General features: G+C 63.6%; 8 protein-coding genes across 8 annotated transcripts; 6 read left to right on the top strand and 2 right to left on the bottom strand.

The window, feature by feature from the left end:
• Positions 1–384: 384 nt before the first annotated feature.
• Positions 385–2,170, top strand: SCO3172_3 (Baeyer-Villiger monooxygenase; the record flags this gene model as incomplete). The annotated part of the gene is made up of 3 exons (XM_062768325.1): positions 385–498; positions 543–1,311; positions 1,365–2,170. 3 exons carry the CDS (start codon positions 385–387, stop codon positions 2,168–2,170), a joined length of 1,689 nt encoding a protein of 562 aa, XP_062624309.1.
• Positions 2,171–2,216: 46 nt separating this feature from the next.
• Positions 2,217–3,301, bottom strand: LOC62_02G001828 (uncharacterized protein; the record flags this gene model as incomplete). Its single annotated transcript, XM_062768326.1, has 3 exons — positions 2,217–2,420; positions 2,490–3,243; positions 3,294–3,301. 3 exons carry the CDS (start codon positions 3,299–3,301, stop codon positions 2,217–2,219), a joined length of 966 nt encoding a protein of 321 aa, XP_062624310.1.
• Positions 3,302–4,281: 980 nt separating this feature from the next.
• On the top strand, positions 4,282–5,323 carry LOC62_02G001829 (uncharacterized protein; the record flags this gene model as incomplete). The annotated part of the gene is made up of 3 exons (XM_062768327.1): positions 4,282–4,330; positions 4,373–4,529; positions 4,576–5,323. The coding sequence occupies 3 exons, from the start codon at positions 4,282–4,284 to the stop codon at positions 5,321–5,323; spliced, it is 954 nt and encodes a 317-aa protein (XP_062624311.1).
• Positions 5,317–7,314, bottom strand: asaE_21 (MFS transporter asaE). The gene is made up of 6 exons (XM_062768328.1): positions 6,861–7,314; positions 6,753–6,825; positions 6,579–6,715; positions 6,343–6,543; positions 6,127–6,307; positions 5,317–6,087 (listed from the first exon to the last, which is right to left on the bottom strand). Exons 1-6 carry the CDS (start codon positions 7,267–7,269, stop codon positions 5,364–5,366), a joined length of 1,725 nt encoding a protein of 574 aa, XP_062624312.1. The 5' UTR covers positions 7,270–7,314; the 3' UTR covers positions 5,317–5,363.
• A 1,368-nt stretch (positions 7,315–8,682) lies between these two features.
• On the top strand, positions 8,683–11,105 carry mfs1_5 (MFS siderochrome iron transporter 1). Its single transcript, XM_062768329.1, has 6 exons — positions 8,683–9,034; positions 9,186–9,327; positions 9,459–9,610; positions 9,664–10,500; positions 10,609–10,789; positions 10,891–11,105. Exons 1-6 carry the CDS (start codon positions 8,755–8,757, stop codon positions 10,946–10,948), a joined length of 1,650 nt encoding a protein of 549 aa, XP_062624313.1. The 5' UTR covers positions 8,683–8,754; the 3' UTR covers positions 10,949–11,105.
• A 631-nt stretch (positions 11,106–11,736) lies between these two features.
• Positions 11,737–13,221, top strand: LOC62_02G001832 (uncharacterized protein). Its single transcript, XM_062768330.1, has 2 exons — positions 11,737–12,318; positions 12,546–13,221. Exons 1-2 carry the CDS (start codon positions 11,823–11,825, stop codon positions 12,662–12,664), a joined length of 615 nt encoding a protein of 204 aa, XP_062624314.1. The 5' UTR covers positions 11,737–11,822; the 3' UTR covers positions 12,665–13,221.
• Positions 13,222–14,099: 878 nt separating this feature from the next.
• Positions 14,100–16,014, top strand: CYP72A15 (Cytochrome P450 72A15; the record flags this gene model as incomplete). The annotated part of the gene is made up of 3 exons (XM_062768331.1): positions 14,100–14,903; positions 15,068–15,127; positions 15,178–16,014. The coding sequence occupies 3 exons, from the start codon at positions 14,100–14,102 to the stop codon at positions 16,012–16,014; spliced, it is 1,701 nt and encodes a 566-aa protein (XP_062624315.1).
• Positions 16,015–16,555: 541 nt separating this feature from the next.
• CYP4F8 (Cytochrome P450 4F8) lies at positions 16,556–18,623 on the top strand (the record flags this gene model as incomplete). The annotated part of the gene is made up of 9 exons (XM_062768332.1): positions 16,556–17,035; positions 17,088–17,243; positions 17,281–17,499; positions 17,543–17,602; positions 17,640–17,801; positions 17,836–17,963; positions 18,004–18,194; positions 18,248–18,500; positions 18,539–18,623. 9 exons carry the CDS (start codon positions 16,556–16,558, stop codon positions 18,621–18,623), a joined length of 1,734 nt encoding a protein of 577 aa, XP_062624316.1.
• Between the last annotated feature and the right edge of the window lie 240 nt (positions 18,624–18,863).

Consider the following 18,863-nt stretch of genomic DNA (forward strand, 5'->3'; position numbering starts at 1 on the left):
GTTGGCGAGGCTCCCTTTGGTTTATTTGCCATTCGCCACGTGAAGTCGTCTTCAATGCTTATCGGTGCCGCAATCACGTACTCCTCGCGCTCAATGACAACATTTCTCGTCGTTGAACCGCAACAATGCCAGCAAGCACCTCCGCCGTCGCACACCAAGTGGAGGTCGGCCGGCCCTCGCGGTGCTCGCCACCGCCCGTCCCTGGCTCGGTCCACTGACGAACGCCTGACGAAACATGGTGCAAAAGTCCAATAGCGCGGGGGGAACCGCGTCGTCGGTCGACAACAGCAGCAGCAGCAGCAATGTGCGTGCCGCCTCGCCGCTGCCTCGCGGCCTAATATCAAGCCAGTGACTGGCTCGCCGTGCTTGTTCCCATCACTCACCATGGGCTTTGACAAGAACCACCCCGTCCGCGTCGTCGTTATTGGCGGCGGCATCTCCGGCATCGCGCAGGGCATCCGCCTGAAGCAGGAGCTGGGCGACAAGGTCGCCATCACGGTGAGTAGTTTGGGCCTTGCCTGTGTTGTACTGACGCCGGCCAGATCCTCGAGAAGCGCGCGTCCCCCGGTGGCGTGTGGCGAGACTCCAAGTGGGCCGGCGCGGGCGTCGACGTCCCCATCCACCTGTACCAGCTCGGCGGCGAGCTCAACCCCGACTGGCCGACGGTGTACGCCTCGCAGCCCGAGGTCCTGGCCTACTGGGAGGGCCTGGTCGACAAGCACGGCCTGCGGGACAACTTCCTCTTCAACTCGGAGTTCATTGGCTCCGAGTGGAACAGCGACACGCAGTCGCACACGGTGTTTGTGCAGAACGCCGTGACGGGCAACAAGCTCAAGCTCGAGGCCGAGGTCCTCGTGTCCGCCGCTGGCCCGCTTGCCAAGCCTCAGCTTCCCGACATTCCGGGCGTCAAGTCGTTCGCCGGACCTTACTTCCACAACCTGCGCTGGGACTCGGACGTCAAGCTTGAGGGCAAGCGCGTCGCCGTGATCGGTAACGGCTCGTCGGGCATCCAGCTCGTCCCCGGCGTCGCTGCCCTCCCCGGCGTCACGCTCACCCACTACATCCGCTCGGGAGGCTACTTTGTGCCCAAGCCTCAGCGCAACTACAGCGCGCTTGAGCGCTTTGCATTCAACTGGATCCCCGGAATCCAGCACGCGTACCGCCTGTACCTGCTCCGTATCCACGACCAGACCTGGTCCACACGCCATGTTCACGACGCCAGCCGCAGCAGCCCGGAGGAGATCTTCCTGCTCGACTACCTCAAGAAGACGGCGCCGGCAGAGTACCTCGATGCGTTGACACCCAACTACCGTGAGTAGACCCCACCGCTACCCTCTAGCCATCACTGACCACGGCCACCACAGCCCTCGGCTCCAAGCGTACCGCGCTCAACCTCGGCTGGCTCGAGACCCTTCACCGCGACAACGTCGAGCTCACCAACACGACCATCACCAAGGTGCACCCGACTGGCATTGAGACGGCCGACGGCAAGCTCCGCGAGCACGACGTCATCATCTACGCGACGGGCTCGGACGTCCCGTACCAGGGCGTGGGCGTCAACACCAACCTGCACGGCGAGGGCGGGCTCGAGCTCGAGCAGTACTGGAAGTCGATTGGCGGTCCGCAGGCGTACGCTGGCGTCGCCGTCCCCCACTTCCCCAACTACTTCATCATCATCGGGCCGAACGGCACGGCCGGCTCGTGGGGCTGGACGATCAACATCAACACTGCGGCGATTGCGCGCATCGTGCGCGAGCTGGTCGACTATGGCATCTCGTCTGTCCAGCCGCGCGAGGCGCCGTTCAAGGCGCACAACAAGGCCGTGCAAAAGTACCTGAAGCACTCGGCTGCGGCGACCAAGGAGACCAACAACTGGTGGCGCACCGACGAGGGGCTGATCACCGTCGTCAACCCGCAGGCCGGGCTCGCCGAGTGGTGGAGCAAGCTCTCGACCAAGTGGTCCGACTGGGACGCTGTCCGCGCCACCAAGGGCCCGGATGGCAAGACGCGCCTCACCAAGGTCGACGTGAACGGCATCAAGCGCCGCAGGCGTGCGCTCAAGCTCGCCGTCGTCGGCGCCGTGTCCGCCGCCACGTACTACAACTGGACGGGCATTGTCGACTTTGTCACCAAGGAGTCGGGCGAGCTGCGCAAGTTTATTCAGGGTTAGCAGGGTCATGGGTCATGCATTAGATATAGAGTACAACAGTCCCCGCCTACGCCTTGAGCTCGGTGTCGCGGCGGTAGTGCCATACCCGCACGTCTGAGCTGATGGGCGTGTAGCCGAGCGCGTTCTCGATGAGCGCGAGGACGGTCGGGATGGTCGTGACGGCGTATCGATCGGGCTCGATCGTGATGCGGTCGTAGACGGCGCCGAGGGCGAACTGGTTCTCGTGCAGCTTGATCTTGAACACTGGTGGCTGGGGCGAGTGTCGTCAGCAAGGTCCTCCCTTCTTCGTCCCCCCAGGTCCCTCCTCAGATCCACTCACCACATCCGTCCTCGAGTGGTCGGTGCGGCACCACTTCTTCAAGTATTCCGCGATGAACTCGAGGCTTGGCGAGTGGCTGCCCTGGATCTCGATGGTGCCGCCCCAGCTCACGATGAGGTGGTACGGCGGGCGCTGGAGGAGCACCTCGGGGCGGGGGTACGTCTTGACACTGGGGATGTAACCTGACACTGCGGCGGGTGGTGCCAGCAGCGTTGCATGCACGTCTGCGATCGCCGCTTGGGCGGCCCGCACCTGGTCCGCGACGACGACCTCGGACCAGTCCTCCTCGGCGTCGGCGCCGGGCTCGTCGAACACGGCGAGCAGGGCGGCCTTGTGCAGCGGCAGGCTCGCCCGCGGGTTCTCGTTCTCCTTCTGCGGGAGGAGGAGCTCGAAGCCGTCTTCGGTCCACTTGGTCACCGTGACCTCTGACTCGGGGTCGGCAGACACGTTCAGCCGGACGCTGAGGTTGGCGCCGCCCATCTTGTTGAGCAGCGTCTCGCCCCACGCCTCGTGCTCCTTGTCCGCGAGGAGCTCCGCCAACGCACGTACCCACGCGGTCACTAGACCAGCGACACCTGGAACGATGCGCCCATTGTCTCCATACGACGGCTCGAGGGCCGCGACGAGCACGCTCCAGTCGGGCTTGATTACCGGCACTGTCCCGAGGGTGTCGGAGACGTCGACGAGCGCCATCTGCAGCTCGCAGTTGGGGCTGTCCCACTCGTCGCGGATACCCATGCGGACCTTGAGAGGGCTGGGTGGTTAGCCGGCATGCGGGGCGGTGCGAGTCCGCAACCAGCTTACAGAGGCATCGTGGGCTGTCTTGGCGTCGGAATAGGAATGTTGCAACGACAACACGAGGTTTCCATTCATCTCGCACCACCATGACTTTGGCCTTGTCGGCCTCCCTCGCCGGCCCTACCTTCGGCCCGTGACTACTGCGGCAGCGCGCACACGCACACCGCAACGCTGAAACGCGATGCAGGCGATGCAAGGCGATGCCAGGCCGTGGCGTCGCCGAGAGGGTCCACGCCGCGCCTCTTCGGCCCGAACGCAAGGACTAGCACCGAAACGGGGTGGTCGGCCCTGCACAGTGTGCCGAGGGTGGTGTCCAGTGTTGGCTCCTTCGCGTGCCTCACCCCCGCTCGCTATGTACATGCAGCGCCGCTGTCTGCACCAGATCTCCGCCAGCCAGAGATCCGATCCAAAGGCTGTCGTGATGCGTCAGGAGAGCAGTGCGTGTTCGCTGTCCGCTGGCCGACGAGTACTGACGCGTCGACGCGTCGACGGGCTTCTTCCCTTACGGCATGCCGGGGAGGGCGCCCCATTCAATGAGGCGCAACTCGACTTGGGCGTGGTGGCATCGATTGCGGCCTGCCAAGGCCGCGGGCCAGGGTGTCTGCTCCTCCATCCGCGAGTCGACCCGCTCAAAGGAGCACTGCTTGCTGCATGCCCCTTCAGGCAGGCAGCTAGCTCGGTCGCTCTCGTTCCAGTGGCGCTCGGAACGACACTTGACACATGAAGCAGGCTGTGGGCATTCCAGGGAGCGCAGGGCGAGGGTAGCGCCACGATATCCCAGCCACCACCAGCAGCAGCAGCAGCAGCAGCAGCAGCAGCAGCAGCAATGACGCGGACGCACTCTCGCGGGTGACCCGCATCAGGCGCCAGTAGTTGTCGAATGTGGGCAGGCTAGCTCGAGATCACAGCCGAGGTCTGCCGACGAGATATAAGACAAAGGTGGGGAGGCCGAAGGGAGACGACCATCCCCAGAACATACCCAGCACACTTCACCATGCCCCTCGCCCCTGCCGCCAAGCTCTCCCTCGTGGAGAAGAAGAACAGTACGTGGCGAGAGCTAGTGACAACCTCTGACAGGCCGCCAGTCCGTGACGAGTGGGACTCGAAGCGGCCAGAGTACGAGGCCGAGATCTCCAAGCTCCTCGGCACCGAGTGGACCATCAATGTCGACCCTCTCATCATTGCGCCGTATGTCGCCGCGTCGGACAGCTATGCCGGGCGCCCTGGCGACGTGATCAACGGGTATGTTGTTGCTGTGCCGTTCGTTCGTCCCGCTCACACAGCGCAGCTACTTTGACGGCGTAGCATCCTCGCTGCAGTACTTCCTCCGCGACTACCCCGAGGGCGCGGACGAGCTGAACCGCCTCGTGCCATCGCACCAGCTCGCGCTCGACGTCGACCACGACAACGTGTACAGCTACTGCGGGCCGTTGATCAAGGACGGCAAGCTGTACATCGTGTTCAAGGAGGACCGTCTGTGGGTCAACGCTTCCGACGCGCTCGACAAGGACAAGCTCCTCGAGCAGCTCGGCAAGGCGGACGCGGCGGACGCTGGCCCCGGCGCCGTCAGGTTGTCGCCTGCGGCCAAGGCCGCCATCGGGAAGGACTACACCGAGGCCGCGGCCAACCTGCAGGAGGAGGCGCGCACGCTCCTCAAGAACGACAAGCTGGTCCTCAACCCCAACTTTGAGGCCGTCTATGCCGCGCTGGAGCCCGTGAAGAAGGACAAGGACCCCGACAACCGCCTCGGCAACCTCTCCAAGGTGTACTTTGAGGAGTTTGTCTCGGCACTCAAGTACAACAAGTTTGACAGCGACGACTTGCTCCAGGAGGCGTGGGAGGAGGTCGTGACGTCCAACGAGGTCGTGCTACGCATCGTCGACGAGCTCACCAGCGACCGCAAGCACGGCGACAGCTATGCCGAGGCGGCCGTCGAGAACGGCGTGCTCTACCTCCAGACTACGCCCCAGCGCTGGGGAACCAACTGCGGCAGCACGGTCAGCAAGCTCGTCGACGTGATCAGCGACGCTGCTTAGGGATAGATCCATGCATTGTTTGTACATAGCCTCGGGCTGTCTAGGGTTTGTTGAGGGAGGCAATGTCGACGAGTGTGGTGCTCGCGCTCGTTTCAGGGCCGAACGTGGCCTCCGCGTCGTCGTCCTTTGCCTCGGCGCCGTCGTGCACCTCACCGAGGTCGCGAAGCTGGAGTGATGGGCTGCTGGTACTGCTACTCCGCGGAGCAACCGACTCAAACCCCGCCGGGGTCTCGTCCTCGGCGACTCGCCGCTTCCGCCTCCTCAGCCAGTTGCCAACATGCGGCACGACGATCAGCACCGCGCCAGCGAACAGCGTGACCCCACAAAACACGCCAGCGTAGGTAAACTTTCCCCCTGTCGCTGCGATCAACTGCCCGCTCACGCTCGGCCCAATGAGGATAGGCGGCCCCGTCGCCGACCAGAGCATGCCGAGCCGCAACCCAATCTCGCGGGTGGGCGAGATGGCCGCCGCCGAGGCGGACACGAGCGTGATCCACGCTCCGGAGAGCACGCCGTACCCGAGCAGCGCGACGATGCCACCCGCTGACCCGACGTGCGGGATCCACGTCGCGAGCACCCAGATGGGCGTGGCGAAGCCCACGCTCCCGAAGAGGTTCCACACGCCGACTTTGTCGGCTAGGACGCCGGCCAGCACGCGGCCCACGAACGAGCCTGTCTGGAGGAGTGCGACGGCGTACGACGCCACGTTTGGGGCGAGGTTGTTGGCCGCGAGTACAGGCGCGTCAAAGTACGGCGTGAAGAAGCTGGGGCCAGTCAGCGCGGATCGGCGCTGTAGGACGCACTTGAGTGTGAACACGGCTGCACCGAGCACGAGGAACGCATACTCCTTCTCGCGCCACGGCTTGCTGAGGTCACGCCACGCCGGCGGCCTGTGTGGCGGCAGGCGAGTCTTGAGCCACACACACGCGGGGAGCATGAGTGCGGCGGTCACGCCGGCAATGATGAGGATGGCGTCGCGGAACACTGGTGTGAGCTGTGACACGAAGTAGCTAGCTCACCCAACAGGTCGGTAAGCTGCTTGATCATGATGGGGTACACCACGCCGCCAAGCCCCGCACCGCACACGATGATGCCCACCGCCGTGCTCCGGTGCCGGAGGAACCAGTGGGGCGCGACGCTTGTTGCGGGGGAGTAGGTCAGGCTCGCGCCGATCCCGAAGAGCATGTGGGCGAGTAGGAACTGGTAGAACTCGTGCGAGACTGGGGTCAGCTAAAGACGGGAGCGCACAGCTCACAAGCCACGGCGACGAGGGCGAGGAAGCACACCACCGTGCCGGAGATGACTAGGCCGCGTGCTCCGTGTGCGTCGAACACGCGTCCCCAAAGTACGGAGGGAACGAAGTTGAGCGTGCTCTGGCAACTTGCGATCCATCTGGCGTGAGTTAATGCGTACAGACACCACAACTTACGCCACCTTCGACTTGGAATATCCGCTGAGCTGGTGACTGAGGTAGTAGGCGTTAAGTTGTCCCATGCTGGTGACTGCCGTCAGTCTCCCCTCCTAGGTTATGACCCACCGAAGCCGAAGACGCTGGCGAGGATGAGGAACGCCGAGATGATACACAGCCACGCTTCACGCCCTCCGTCAGGCGGTGGACCGAGACCTAGCGTCGTGATCGTTGTCGTGCGCTCCAGCGGCGCACCGGTCCGCAGTGTCGCCAAGCTGTCATTCACGAGCGTGTACAGCTCCTCGTCTCGATGGTGTCTCAGGTGTGGAGGGAGCGTGGTGATAGTGTGAAGGAGGGACTCGAGTTCCTGCTCGAGCTCGTGGCCGTGGGTCCAGAGGTGCGGGAGGGGCACGGAGAAGAGGTGCTTGTGCTTTTGTTGTTGCTGCGACGTTTTACGGCGGGACGGCGCGCGTGCCAGTGGCGCAGTCAGCGACGCTGCGCCGTCTCCGGTCTTCGCCTCCACTCCAGCGTCGCCCATGTTAGCTAGCTCCGCCTTGCGGCGTAAGTGATGTGATGAGTCAAGTCAATGAGTTTGGGTGTGAGAAATCTGTGACGACCACACTGCCGTCGGCTTCGCTCGCACTGACGCTGGTGATCAAGGGTCTGTAGGGGAGAAGATGTCCGTCCGGCTTGGGCGGTGGCAGAAGAGGAGAGCGGAGTGAGGAGGAGGCCCGTGGTGGCGCCGCCGGGTGGCTTTGTGGCGGGTGCCTGCGGTCAGCAGAGGGGGGTGATAGCGCACAGTGCTGGGGATATGACACCTCATTCTGTGCATGGGGTGCGAGGAGCAGTGCACAGCAACTGTGTAGCGGTGAGCCAGCACGCAGAAAGAGGCCTGCTGACCACGGCTGACGGACGAGATGAACAGGGCTGCCACGACAGTCCACGGTGGTCAACACGGCAGGGAGTTTTGGGGCCGTGACGGCGTCCCTATTACAAATAGGACCGGACTTTTATTTCTGGATATAAGGCATTCTGATAGAGTTTGTAACAGCGGAAATGTTCGGAGCTGAGGAGCCGATAGGGGTGGAATGGTTATCCTACATCGCCCGCCAACTCTGATAAAGCTGTAGACATCTTCGAGCGATGGCAAGTATGCTAGGCTACGAGAGGGCCGAGCAGTACTAAGTCACTGCACTAGCTGGGATGCATACAGTGGTCGGCTGCCAGCTCCCAACCCATGAACCATTAATGAGAGCCGAAGGCCAAGCCCCTGCTCCGCCCACGCCCGAGGCCAAACACCCCGCAGATCAAGCTGATCATTGGGCCCGAGACAACTCACTAGTGGCATGCATGCGCCCACCAAGTATACGCCAGCGACCGTCATGCCTCGTGAGAACGACGCGTCGCCACTTGGCGCGCTCTGGGCGCGTCGAGGCGACGTGTCGCGACGCGACGCGGCCTTGAACAACAAGGCGACAGGCACGTTCATGACGTCGACTGAGAACTACGGCCCGCGGCCCACTCCTTTGTCGTCCACTCACATCCGCTTCGTCTCTCATCACGTTCACGACGACTGTCACACCATGGCATCGGGTCACCTCCAGCCAGCGCCACTGCACGCACCACCCCCCTCGCCAGCAATAGCCAGCGGCACTCGCCGGCATTGAAATCCGTCAAGGGGGAGTTATTGCGAGCGCTGGACGCCAGCGGGCCAATCAGCGCCGTTGGTGCAGCTGCAAACGTGCACCGATTGCCGCACGTTGGTCAAAGTCGGCAGCACAATCGGCCCCCCACTTCCGACAGCGTGGAGCTGCTGGCTGGGGCTGGGGAGGGACAGCCGGCGCTAGCGGCTGTGTGGGACGAGCCGCATGCTCCGCATACTCCGGCCTGCATTGCAGCTACAGCTAGCCACCTGGCGCCCAAATAATCTCTGGGCGCGCCAACCTCGACATCCTCTTTCCCACCACACTAGCTCGTCGCTCTTTCGCGACCGACTCGCACGACCCGCACGCGACCGTCCGATATGTCCGTCAACGAGAAGGCTACGGCCGCGACGTTCGCGCCTGAGAAGGCAGAGGCGCCCATCGACCTGTCGAAGAAGGCGCGCGATGACGACGAGACGTTCGTCGACACCGAGTCGCTCGTCTCCGACATCACCCTCACGGCCAAGCGCGAGGGCATCAAGCCGGCCTTCCTCGCCAAGGTCGAGGTGCTCAACAAGGCCATTGCGGAGATTGGAATGGGCAGATATCAGTATGAGCTGTTCTTCTCCGCTGGGTTCGGCTGGTTCGCCGACAACATTTGTGAGTGCTGCGAGGGAGGCGGGCGGTGGGGTGGTCGAGGGGAGGTGGTCGGGTGGTGAGGCAGAGATCAACCCCGCTGCCCACGTCTACCACTCCTACTCTGCTCTTTTGCCCCTCCGCTGCGTCCCAGAACGGCAGCTCACACCCCCAGGGCTCCAGGGCATCGCCATCATCATGCCCGCCGTCGCCAACGAGTGGCGCGGCTACCCCGAGGTCCGTCTCGCCACGCTGGCGCTCTACGTCGGTCTCATCATCGGCGCGACGTTCTGGGGCTGCTCGTGCGACATTATTGGGTGAGTTGGGTGTGTCGTGTTGGCAGCGAGCGCAGTGGACGGCACGGCTGATGCCGGGTAGCGAGCGGTTCTCGCCTCGCCCGCCTGCCTGCCTGCCTCAGCCATCGGCTATCACTGACACACACACCTAGCCGCCGCCTCGCGTGGAACTGCACCCTTGTTATCGGCGGCATCTTCGGTATCGCTGCCGGCGCGACCAACAACTTCACTGCGTTCGCCGCCATGATTGCGTGCTGTGGTTTCGGTGTGGGCGGTAACATGCCCGTTGACGGCACAATGTTCCGTGAGTCGGCAGCCGTCCCCTCGCGCCCTCCCTCCGCCACTAACACGGCCCAGTCGAGTTCCTCCCCGGAAAGCAGCAGTACCTCCTCACGCTCCTCTCGGTGTGGTGGGCTGTCGGCCAGGTCGTCGCGTCGCTCATCGCGTGGGCGTTCCTCGCGCGCTGGGGCTGCGAGACGCCCAAGGCCGGCACCTTCTGCACCAAGGAGTCCAACATGGGCTGGCGCTACACCTACTACACGCTCGGCGCGATGATGATCTTCCTGTGGGCGCTCCGTTTCTTCGTCATGCCCGTGTACGAGTCGCCCAAGTTCCTCGCCTCGATCGGCAAGGACGCGGCGGCCGTCGACATCATCCACAAGATCGCCAAGCGCAACGGCAAGGAGAGCAGCCTCACGGTGCAGGACCTCGAGCGCGCCGCGTCCCCCTACCTCTCCGCCGAGGAGAAGGGCAAGGTCGAGACCAAGTTCTCGACCATGGAGCTGCTCAAGAACTCGTTCGAGGACGTGTCGTTCGAGCACGTCCGCGCGCTCTTCTCGACCCCGCGCCTCGCCCTCTCCACCTCGCTCATCACCCTCTGCTACGCGTCTCTCGGCCTCGCGTACCCCCTGTACAACGGTTTCCTCGGCACCTACCTCGCGCAAAAGTACCAGGACATTGGCAACATGAACCTCAGCGACACGTACGCCAGCTACACGTACCAGGCGGCATGCGGTATTCCCGGCTCGATCCTTGCCGCGTTCATGGTCGACTGGAGCCGGTCGGGCCGCAAGCTCGCCATGGCCTCGTTTACCCTGCTCGCCGGCATCTTCCTGTTCGCGCTTACCCAGGCCAAGACGCAGGTGCAGGTCAACGCTCTGACCTCGATTGCGGCATTCTTTGAGAACGCGTTCTGTGAGTGGCGTGGGGCCGTCGGTTGCCTGGGTGGCGGCTAGCGAGCGAGCGAGCCGACCCTCCCGAGTCGCGCGCGACTTGACCCCGACTTGGTACTAACTCTTCCAGACGGCGTGCTGTACGGCTACGCTCCCGAGCTCTTCCCCACGCCTTCGCGCGGCACAGGTGACGCCATCTGCTCGGCCGCGTCGCGCGTCACCGGTCTGTTCGCGCCCATTATCGCCGTCTACTCCAAGGCTGGCCTGACGCCCAACGGCCCCGTGTACGCTTCGGCCGGCATCTTTGTGGCGTAAGTGTGACGGACGCGACACGTTGTTGGATCGCGTCATTTGCGGAACAACGCGCGCGGACAGATAAGAACAATGACAGCAGCGCGCTAACACTGCCCAGCACTGCCTTTATCATGCTCGCACTCCCTGTCGAGACTCGTGGCAGGACAGCCCTCTGAGCGAATGGCCTGCTCATGGGTTGCGTCGCGCTCGCATAAACCAAAACAAACAAACACAAAACCATACTATATCCGCGGCCTTCAACCGGCGCCATTAATCTTGCTTAAAACACACTGTAGCAGTTCAACACTTTGGGATGTAGCGGTCACTCGGTCACTCTTCGCCGCGGCTGGCCCGTCGGCCGGCGCTCCCTTGCGCGGTCGCCCGCAGGCCGCAGGCTGGCGCGTGCACGCCCGCCAAGGCGCTCGGCGCGACCACAGACCCATTGGCCACTGGGCATCCACTGACATCATGCCCGCTGACACCCTCCCTCCCTCCTCGGCACTTGCCACCTCGCACCTCCCCAGGTGGCCCCAGCGGCCCCATACGTGCACTGCCGGGCGCCATTGTCTCACATGGCCAGAATCCGAATGGCCCCGGCGTGCTGCTGTTGCTCCCCCCTGTCGTTTACGCCGGCCCCAAGCGCACGCTGCCACGCTCCCCTCCGCGCCCGACGACTACGTCGGTTGCAAAATGCCGCACAGCGCGCTCGTCACACCTGCCTTGGCCACTGAGAGCCCACCGCGATGGGTGCGAGAGCAAGACGACCACGACGACAGTGGCCGAAATTTGATGGAGAGCCCCATGCACTCGCTGCAACCGACGTAGACGACTAAACGAGGGCACCATTGGTCGCCGTTGTTGTTATCAGGCCCCCAGATGTCCTCGTCGTTGCAGGTGCATGGGGGTAGCCTGCCCCCAGATCTCGGTCCATAAAATCTGGCGTGCTCTCTACCATGCCCGCCCTCTCAGGTCTCCCCCAGTGCCTCGGCGCTGTGGTATACTGACAGTTACTACTACCTACACCGCGTTTAATCCCCCACCCCCACCCACATGCCCTTCCGCCGCTCCTCGCGCTCGTCGTCCTCCCCGTCCCCCTCCCCGACGACGACGGCCAAGTCCTCGCCCGTCAGCTCGCTCGGTCTCTGGCTCGACGACGACACGATCAACAAGCAGGTGACCAGCGTCCGCGTCCATCCCTGTGACCGCGGCTACGAGACCAGCTCCAACGAGTACGACTACGATGGCGACTACGAGCTCGCACGCGACCATGGCTTGTTTGAGATTGACATTGTCGTGCTCCCGCTGCAGCACCACAACAAGCAGCAGCCAACAAGCCGTCGGCAGAAGAATACCAGGCGCAACAACAGCACAAAGCGCCGCCACCACCACCACGAGGCGGTAACCCATGCGCACGCCCACGCCCTCGACATGGCGCATGGGCATCCCCACGCGCCGCCGCATCACCACCCCCGCCCGAGCTCACCGGCCGAGAGCCTGAAAAAGTGGTACTCGTCGCTCCGGGCGCGTCCAGCGACGTGGCTCAAGTGTGAGTGGAGTGTGCAGATGCACGAGGTCGTCGCGTCGCGCGTCGGCGACTTAAGCAGCGGCCATGTGCGGCGACGTCGCGACAGTGTTGTCGCCGCTGCCGCCGCCGCCATTGGGCACTTGTTGCGGAATGCTCCGCCAAGTCGCGTCGCGTCGCGTCCAGTTCAGACCAGCCCACCTCCCCCCCTTGTACCTCGCTGTCCCGTTCGTCGCTAACTGCATGCATAGTCGGCCAAGCACCACCCCGAACGACTACGACGACGGCGGCGACGGCGGCTGCTACCCTCCGCACCTGCGCTGGTCGTCCCGGCACGCCCTGTGCGCCGCGCCACGTCACACTCCATTAACCCAACGCACGGCGCCGACCTCCTCCCCAGCACGACCATGGCCGCGCGGCACCCACTCTCATTCTATGTCTCTCCTAGTCCTCGTCTCCCCTCTCTACGCGTCGCTTCGCCGCGAAGGCTGCGCCGCGCTCCGTCCATAAGCGCACTACTCCAAGCGCACTCCACCAAGTAAAGGCACGCTGCGTGCCTCCTAAGTCTTTTCTAGTAGACTGTTCCTATACTCGCCAGTCCAGCAAGAAGTCCGCCAAGTTGCTCTCCGTCCCCGTCTCGTCCTCGTCCCTCCCACCACCAACTGTAGTTCACCCCCCTGTATACCGTTCCACAAGCCTGGCCAGCATCCGCGTTGTCTCCCCCTCCTCTCTGTCGCCAAACAGCAACACGCGACGACTCCTCTCGACAACACCCAACAACGCGCGACGCGACACCCACTTGACAGGCGTTGAACGAAACGCAAATGCCCAACCGATAACACGCCAACCCAGCCCAGCGGCCACCCAGCGGTAAACACCCCTCCCTGTCCGTATCATCCGACGACGACGCGTGTGACTGTATTCGATGCATCATTGTGCGCGATGCATTCCGTGCCTACCACGCGTGCACTGTATGTGCATCCGTGCATGCGCCGGGGGGGGGGGGGGTGGCCCCAGCCGCGTGATGCCAGTTCTTTTCCGACGCTAAGCCCGATTTGCGGCTGCCGAGATCATGGGATGGACATGGTTGGCAGCAGGTGGGCATGTCGGGTGGTTATCATCTGAGACAGAACATCAAGATGGACGGGTTTCCAAGATTGCTAGCGCGTTTCGACATGAGCAAGCCGGACCAGACACGGCACCTCCCCCTGCATGGTCCTGGCTACACCCGACATCCGACCTGCCTGCTCGACGGTGCTCGTTGTCCCATTTCCGGTCCAACCGAGGCCAGGTACCGCCAAACTCACGCCACGGATGGCCCAACCACTGGCCCAGGTTCGGCAGATAGCCCTCTTTGACGTCCCTCCGACGTCCATCGGCCGGTGCTCACAGCCCGTCCAGCAGTTGTTTCTTGCCGTTCATACCCCCCTGGCACACAACAACTGGGCTCGCGTTCCTCTCGAGTGCCTGGAGCGCGTGCTAACATCGGGTCAGGTCAGCGACCAGCCTGATAACTGGGTTTCAGACACGCGTTAGTGGAGGAGACCGCGTCCCGTCGCTCCACGGCAGGCTACAGCCGCCTTCTTGCTCACTGTTGGTGTCGGTCGCTCAAGCGAACAAGTCAGGTCCAACAACGCGCACGATATGGCCGTCCTCTCGGTCTCGCCAAGCCCCACGCGAAGAGAGCGTTTCAAGATGCGGCCAGATATAAACCGCGGAGCCGTTTGTTTATCGGGCCAGTGCCAGCCCTCGAGAAACTCACAAAGACGACGACGACACCACCTCTCACAATGGCAGCAGCGACAATGACCCTCCCAGACCTCTTGATCCTCCCGGCCAACGGTTCGCGGTCGCTCCCGGTGTGGCCGCTCGACGCGAGCAGTTCCAGCTGGTCGTGGTCGCTGCCCAACCTCCTCCACCCGATCGCCTGGCTGCTCTCGGCGCCACTGTACCTCTCCATCCCGCTCGGCTTCGCCCTCCTCCTCTTCGCGATCTACCTCTACGTCTTCCACTACCCGACGTGGTCGCTGAGCGGTGACTTTGGCAACCTCCCCGGTCCCGACGTCCCCACCAGCTGGTGGGAGGGCAACTGGGCCGACTTTAAGAACACACCCAACGAGGACGGCGCGGGTGCTGCTCTCCCTATCGACTGGGTCGAGAAGTGGCACACGGGCCGCTTCCACTCCCACATGGGCAGCCACATGTTCTACACGACCGACCTGACGGCGCTCAACCACGTCCTCAACAACTCGCACCTCTTCCCCAAGCCCGACCGCTACTTCAACCTGCTCGGCATCTTGGTCGGCCGTAACGGCCTCGCCGTGCTCTCCGGCGACGCCCACCGCCGCTGCCGCAAGGTCATGAACCCGACCTTTAACGCGCCCGCCGTCCGCGCCATGGTGCCCATCTTCTACGACAAGGCCCAGGAGCTCCGCGACAAGTTTGTCTCCTTCTTCGACCCCGCCAACGACGGCCTCCTGACTTCCCGCAAGGCCCCCGACGCGTCAGAGCGTATCCCCGGCACCCGCAAAGTCGATGTCCAGACCTACATGGGCGAGGTGGGCCTCGACTGCATCGGTGCCGCAGGGTTCAGCTACAACATTGGCGCTGTGGCTGAGCGCCAGTCCGAGTTCACCGACACCTGGCGTGCGATGCTCGAGTCGTTTGGCACCGTCGAGAAGCGCGAGATTGCCCAGATCTTCGCTGGTGCGCCTCTGCTCGAGAAGATTGTAAGTGGAACACAACCCATGCCGGCCTCGTGCTCACACTGCAGCCCCTCGACGCCCAGGCCAAGATGACCAAGTACAACGCCGCCGTGGTCGATGTCGGAAGGGTAGGTGCTCTTTGACCCACTGTTCCAAACCACCCACTCACACCCCCCAGCGCCTCGTCAACGACAAGGTGTCGGCTCTCAACGCTGCCCTCCACACCGGTGTGGACCCCAAGACCGAGCTGGGGCGCGACGTGGTCTCCAACCTCATCCTCGCCAACTCGGGTCCCAACGTTCCCGCCCACCTCAAGATGAGCACCGACGACGTCGTCGACCAGATCCGCACGCTGCTGTTCGCCGGCGCCGAGACCACCTCCGTAACCATGTCGTACATCCTCTACCGACTTGCGCGGCATCCGGAGATGCAGGCGCGCCTGCGCGAGGAGATCATGTCGATCGACGACGACCAGCCTAGCCTTGAAACACTCAACAGCCTCACGTTCCTCGAGTACTTTGTGCGCGAGGTGCTCCGCCTCCACGCACCCGTGGGCATCGCGCTGCGCGTCGCCGCGGAGGACACGCACATCCCGCTCGGCAAGCCCATCCGCGGGCGTGACGGCCGCATGATGGACTCGATCATGGTGCCCAAGGGCCAGGCAATCTTCATCCCAATAGCCAACGTGAACGTCGACAAGACCATCTGGGGGCCCGACGCGTCCGAGTTCATCCCCGACCGCCATGTACAGGAGCCAAAGGTCAAGGTGCCAGGCGTGTACGGCAACCTCATGACGTTCCTCGGCGGCACGCGCAACTGCATCGGATACCGCTTCAGCCTCGCCGAGACAAAGGTCGTCATCTTCACCCTCCTCCGCACGTTTGCGTTCGAGCCCCTCCCGTCCAACCCCCAGCAGCTGCGCATGTCGGGGCTCGACCTGCGGTCGTACTCTGTCGGACAGGGGCTCGAGACGGCACCCGAGGTGCCGCTGCTCATGCGCATGGTCGATGAGTAGGGCAAGGGTTGAGGTTTGTACAGTAGATAAATATACCGGGGACACTGTGTAGCCACCGGATACAGCAGCAACAGCGATAGCGATAGGGACTTTACGATCATAATGACAGACATCTGATGCATTTCTCAGCCACGACGAGGTGCCGGCGGCAAAGGAGGACAAAGGAGGCATGGCTGACATGAAGAGCAAGTGCCACAAGGAGAAACCATCCTCGTATCGGCTCCTCCGGCTCCTCCGGCCGGAATATCCGTCCCGATGCCGGGTAAGTGGCAGGCATACAGCCACTCACAATGTAAAGAGAGTTGCATCATTGCCAGAGTTTATTTTGTTTCAGGACATCAAGGCCGGCCGGAAGATCTGGGGAGAGAGCCGGCGTCGTCGTCGCGAGGACAGTCGAGGCACGTCTACGAACACTGACGCTGTTGCGTGCTTGCTTCCTGGGGCTCTTGCTCTCCTCCGACGGACGGTTATATGCACCGAGCGCCGCCCGCCGCCCGCCGCCCTCTCCTCTTCCCATCACCCACTCCTCTCACTCGGCCTCATGACCAACTCGTCGCTACCGCAGGTGCTGGCGCCGGTGGCCGCTGTGGCCGCCGTGGTCGCGGGCACGTCGCTGCTCGTCACCGTCCCGGCGGCGCTGGTCCTCGTCGCGCTCCTCACCTGGGCCTACCTGTACCCGTACCGCCGCGCCTCGCTCCACCCATCATTCGCCAACCTGCACGGCCCAGTGAACTCGTCGGCGGTCTTTGGCAACTGGCGCGACTTTCTCGACTCGGCCAACGACGACGGCACCGACAGCAGCCTCCCGCTCGAGTGGACCGAGCCGTGGCCTACCGGCCGCATCCACGGCTTCTTCGGCACACACATCTTCTACTCTACTGACCCCGGCGCGATGAGCTACATGCTCGCCAACGACGAGGTGTTCCAGAAGCCCCCGCGCCTGCTCAACCTCCTCGGCATCCTCGTCGGCGGGCAGGGCCTGCTAATGCTCGAGGGCAACCCGCACCGGCGGGCGCGCAAGGTGGGGGCGCGGGCGGCGCGGGTATTCGGCGGACACTGACTTGGCCGCCCAGGCCATGAACCCCACGTTTGGGCCGCCCGCTATCCGCGAGCTCGTGCCCCTCTTCTACGACAAGGCGTTTGAGCTCCGCGACAAGTTTGCGTCGTTCTTCGACCCTGCGAACGACGGCGTCGCGCTCGCACGCAGGGCCGAGGGCGACGACAAGATTGTGCGTGGCGTCCGAAGTGGAGGCTGACGCCGCCCAGGTCGTCGGCGGACGCCGCAAGGTCGACGTGCAAAAGCCTCTGGCCGAGTTCGCGCTCGACGTGATCGGCACGGCGGGCTTCAGCCACGACACGGCGGCGCTCAACAGCTCGCCGTCCGAGTTCACCGACGCCTGGCGCGCGATGCAGGTGTCGCTAGGGCAGAAGGGCAAGCGCGAGCTCGCGCAGCTGTTTGCGATGATGCCCGTGCTGGAGAAGATTGTGCGTGTGGAGACCGGGGCCAGCGTGGCTGAGTCACGCGCAGCCCGTCGACGCACAGGTCAAGATGACGGCGTACAACGACGCAGCGGTCAAGGTCGGGAAGGTGAGTTGGCTGTTGTTGCTCCAAAAACTGACCCCAGCGCCTGGTGGGGAACAAGATGGCCGCGCTTGAAGCCGCCGGGGGCGATGCCAAGTCGGAGCTCGGACGCGACCTCGTCTCGCTGCTGCTCAAGTCCAACCTGGCGTCCAAGACGTCAGAGAAGATGACCACGGATGAGATCGTAGACCAGATCCGGACCTTCGTGGGTGCATCAACTGCGGCCGAGCTGACTGTAGCTCTTTGCTGGGGCCGAAACCACCGCCGTTGCCATGTCGTACGCGCTGTGGCGGCTGGGGCGTCACCCGGAGATGCAAGACAAGCTACGCAAGGAGATCCTGACGGTGGAGGAGGACAACCCGAGCTTGTGGGTCCTTGGCCGACGGTCCAGTTCTGACCCACCCCAGCGACACGCTCAACGGCCTCACGTACCTCGAGTACTTTGTGCGCGAGATCTTGCGCATCCACTCGCCCGTATCAAACACGATTCGCATGGCCATGAGCGACGTGGTAATCCCGCTCAGCAAGCCGACCAAGGGGCGTGACGGGAGCCTGGTCGACAGTGTCGTGTTGCGCAAGGGCACGACAGTCATGATCCGTAAGTTGGCCGCGTGGCCCTGCCTATCCACTCACCCACTCACGCCGCCCCAGCCATCGCGAGCGTCAACGTCGCGTCGAGCATCTGGGGCCCAGACGCTACCACGTTCAACCCCGACCGCCACGCGACCGAGCCGACCATCAAGACGCCGGGGATCTACGCCAACCTCATGACGTTTATCGGCGGGCCGCGTAACTGCATTGGGTACAGGTTCTCGATTGCCGAGATCAAGGTCGCGCTGTTCGTCCTCCTCCGGAGCTTTAGCTTTGAGGTCCTGCCCGATATGCCGGAGCAGCGCCGCATGCCGTGAGTCGTGGGGCGTGGGTGAAGCTGACGCCGCGTAGTGGGATCGACTTGAGGTCGTACAGCTTGGGGCAGGGGCTGCCACTTGCCCCGGAGATGCCGCTGCTCGTGCGTGTGCTCGAGTAGACGAGGCGATGGAGACGGACAGCCGTGTCCGCGGTTGTCCTGCCAAGCGAGGAGTCTGCTTGAATGCACAGGATAGCAGATACGCGACGATACCATACATCTACGCGATACATATGCATGTGCTGTACATAAGCTACCCCTTCGGCGTCTAGAGACATGTCGGCCACCCATCTCCGAGTTTAGCCAGAATTATCGAGTATCGCAACCAAGTTACTCGATAGGCGAGTCGGAACATGGCAA

This window comes from Vanrija pseudolonga, chromosome 2, assembly GCF_020906515.1.
Source record: "Vanrija pseudolonga chromosome 2, complete sequence".
Lineage (NCBI taxonomy): Eukaryota > Fungi > Basidiomycota > Tremellomycetes > Trichosporonales > Trichosporonaceae > Vanrija > Vanrija pseudolonga.

What these genes read in the sequence shown, in the direction of transcription:
- asaE_21 (XM_062768328.1), bottom strand. Translation starts at nt 7,269, where the DNA reads ATGGGCGACGCTGGAGTGGAGGCGAAGACCGGAGACGGCGCAGCGTCG. An exon ending in TATTCCAAGTCGAAGGTGGC is followed by an intron (nt 6,716 to 6,752) that starts GTAAGTTGTGGT and finishes AACTCACGCCAG; the next exon opens with ATGGATCGCAAGTTGCCAGA. An exon ending in GCAGCTTACCGACCTGTTGG is followed by an intron (nt 6,308 to 6,342) that starts GTGAGCTAGCTA and finishes AGCTCACACCAG; the next exon opens with TGTTCCGCGACGCCATCCTC.
- mfs1_5 (XM_062768329.1), top strand. Translation starts at nt 8,755, where the DNA reads ATGTCCGTCAACGAGAAGGCTACGGCCGCGACGTTCGCGCCTGAGAAG. An exon ending in TGCTCGTGCGACATTATTGG is followed by an intron (nt 9,328 to 9,458) that starts GTGAGTTGGGTG and finishes ACACACACCTAG; the next exon opens with CCGCCGCCTCGCGTGGAACT. An exon ending in TCGGCCGGCATCTTTGTGGC is followed by an intron (nt 10,790 to 10,890) that starts GTAAGTGTGACG and finishes AACACTGCCCAG; the next exon opens with CACTGCCTTTATCATGCTCG.
- LOC62_02G001832 (XM_062768330.1), top strand. Translation starts at nt 11,823, where the DNA reads ATGCCCTTCCGCCGCTCCTCGCGCTCGTCGTCCTCCCCGTCCCCCTCC. An exon ending in TCCAGCGACGTGGCTCAAGT is followed by an intron (nt 12,319 to 12,545) that starts GTGAGTGGAGTG and finishes CTGCATGCATAG; the next exon opens with TCGGCCAAGCACCACCCCGA.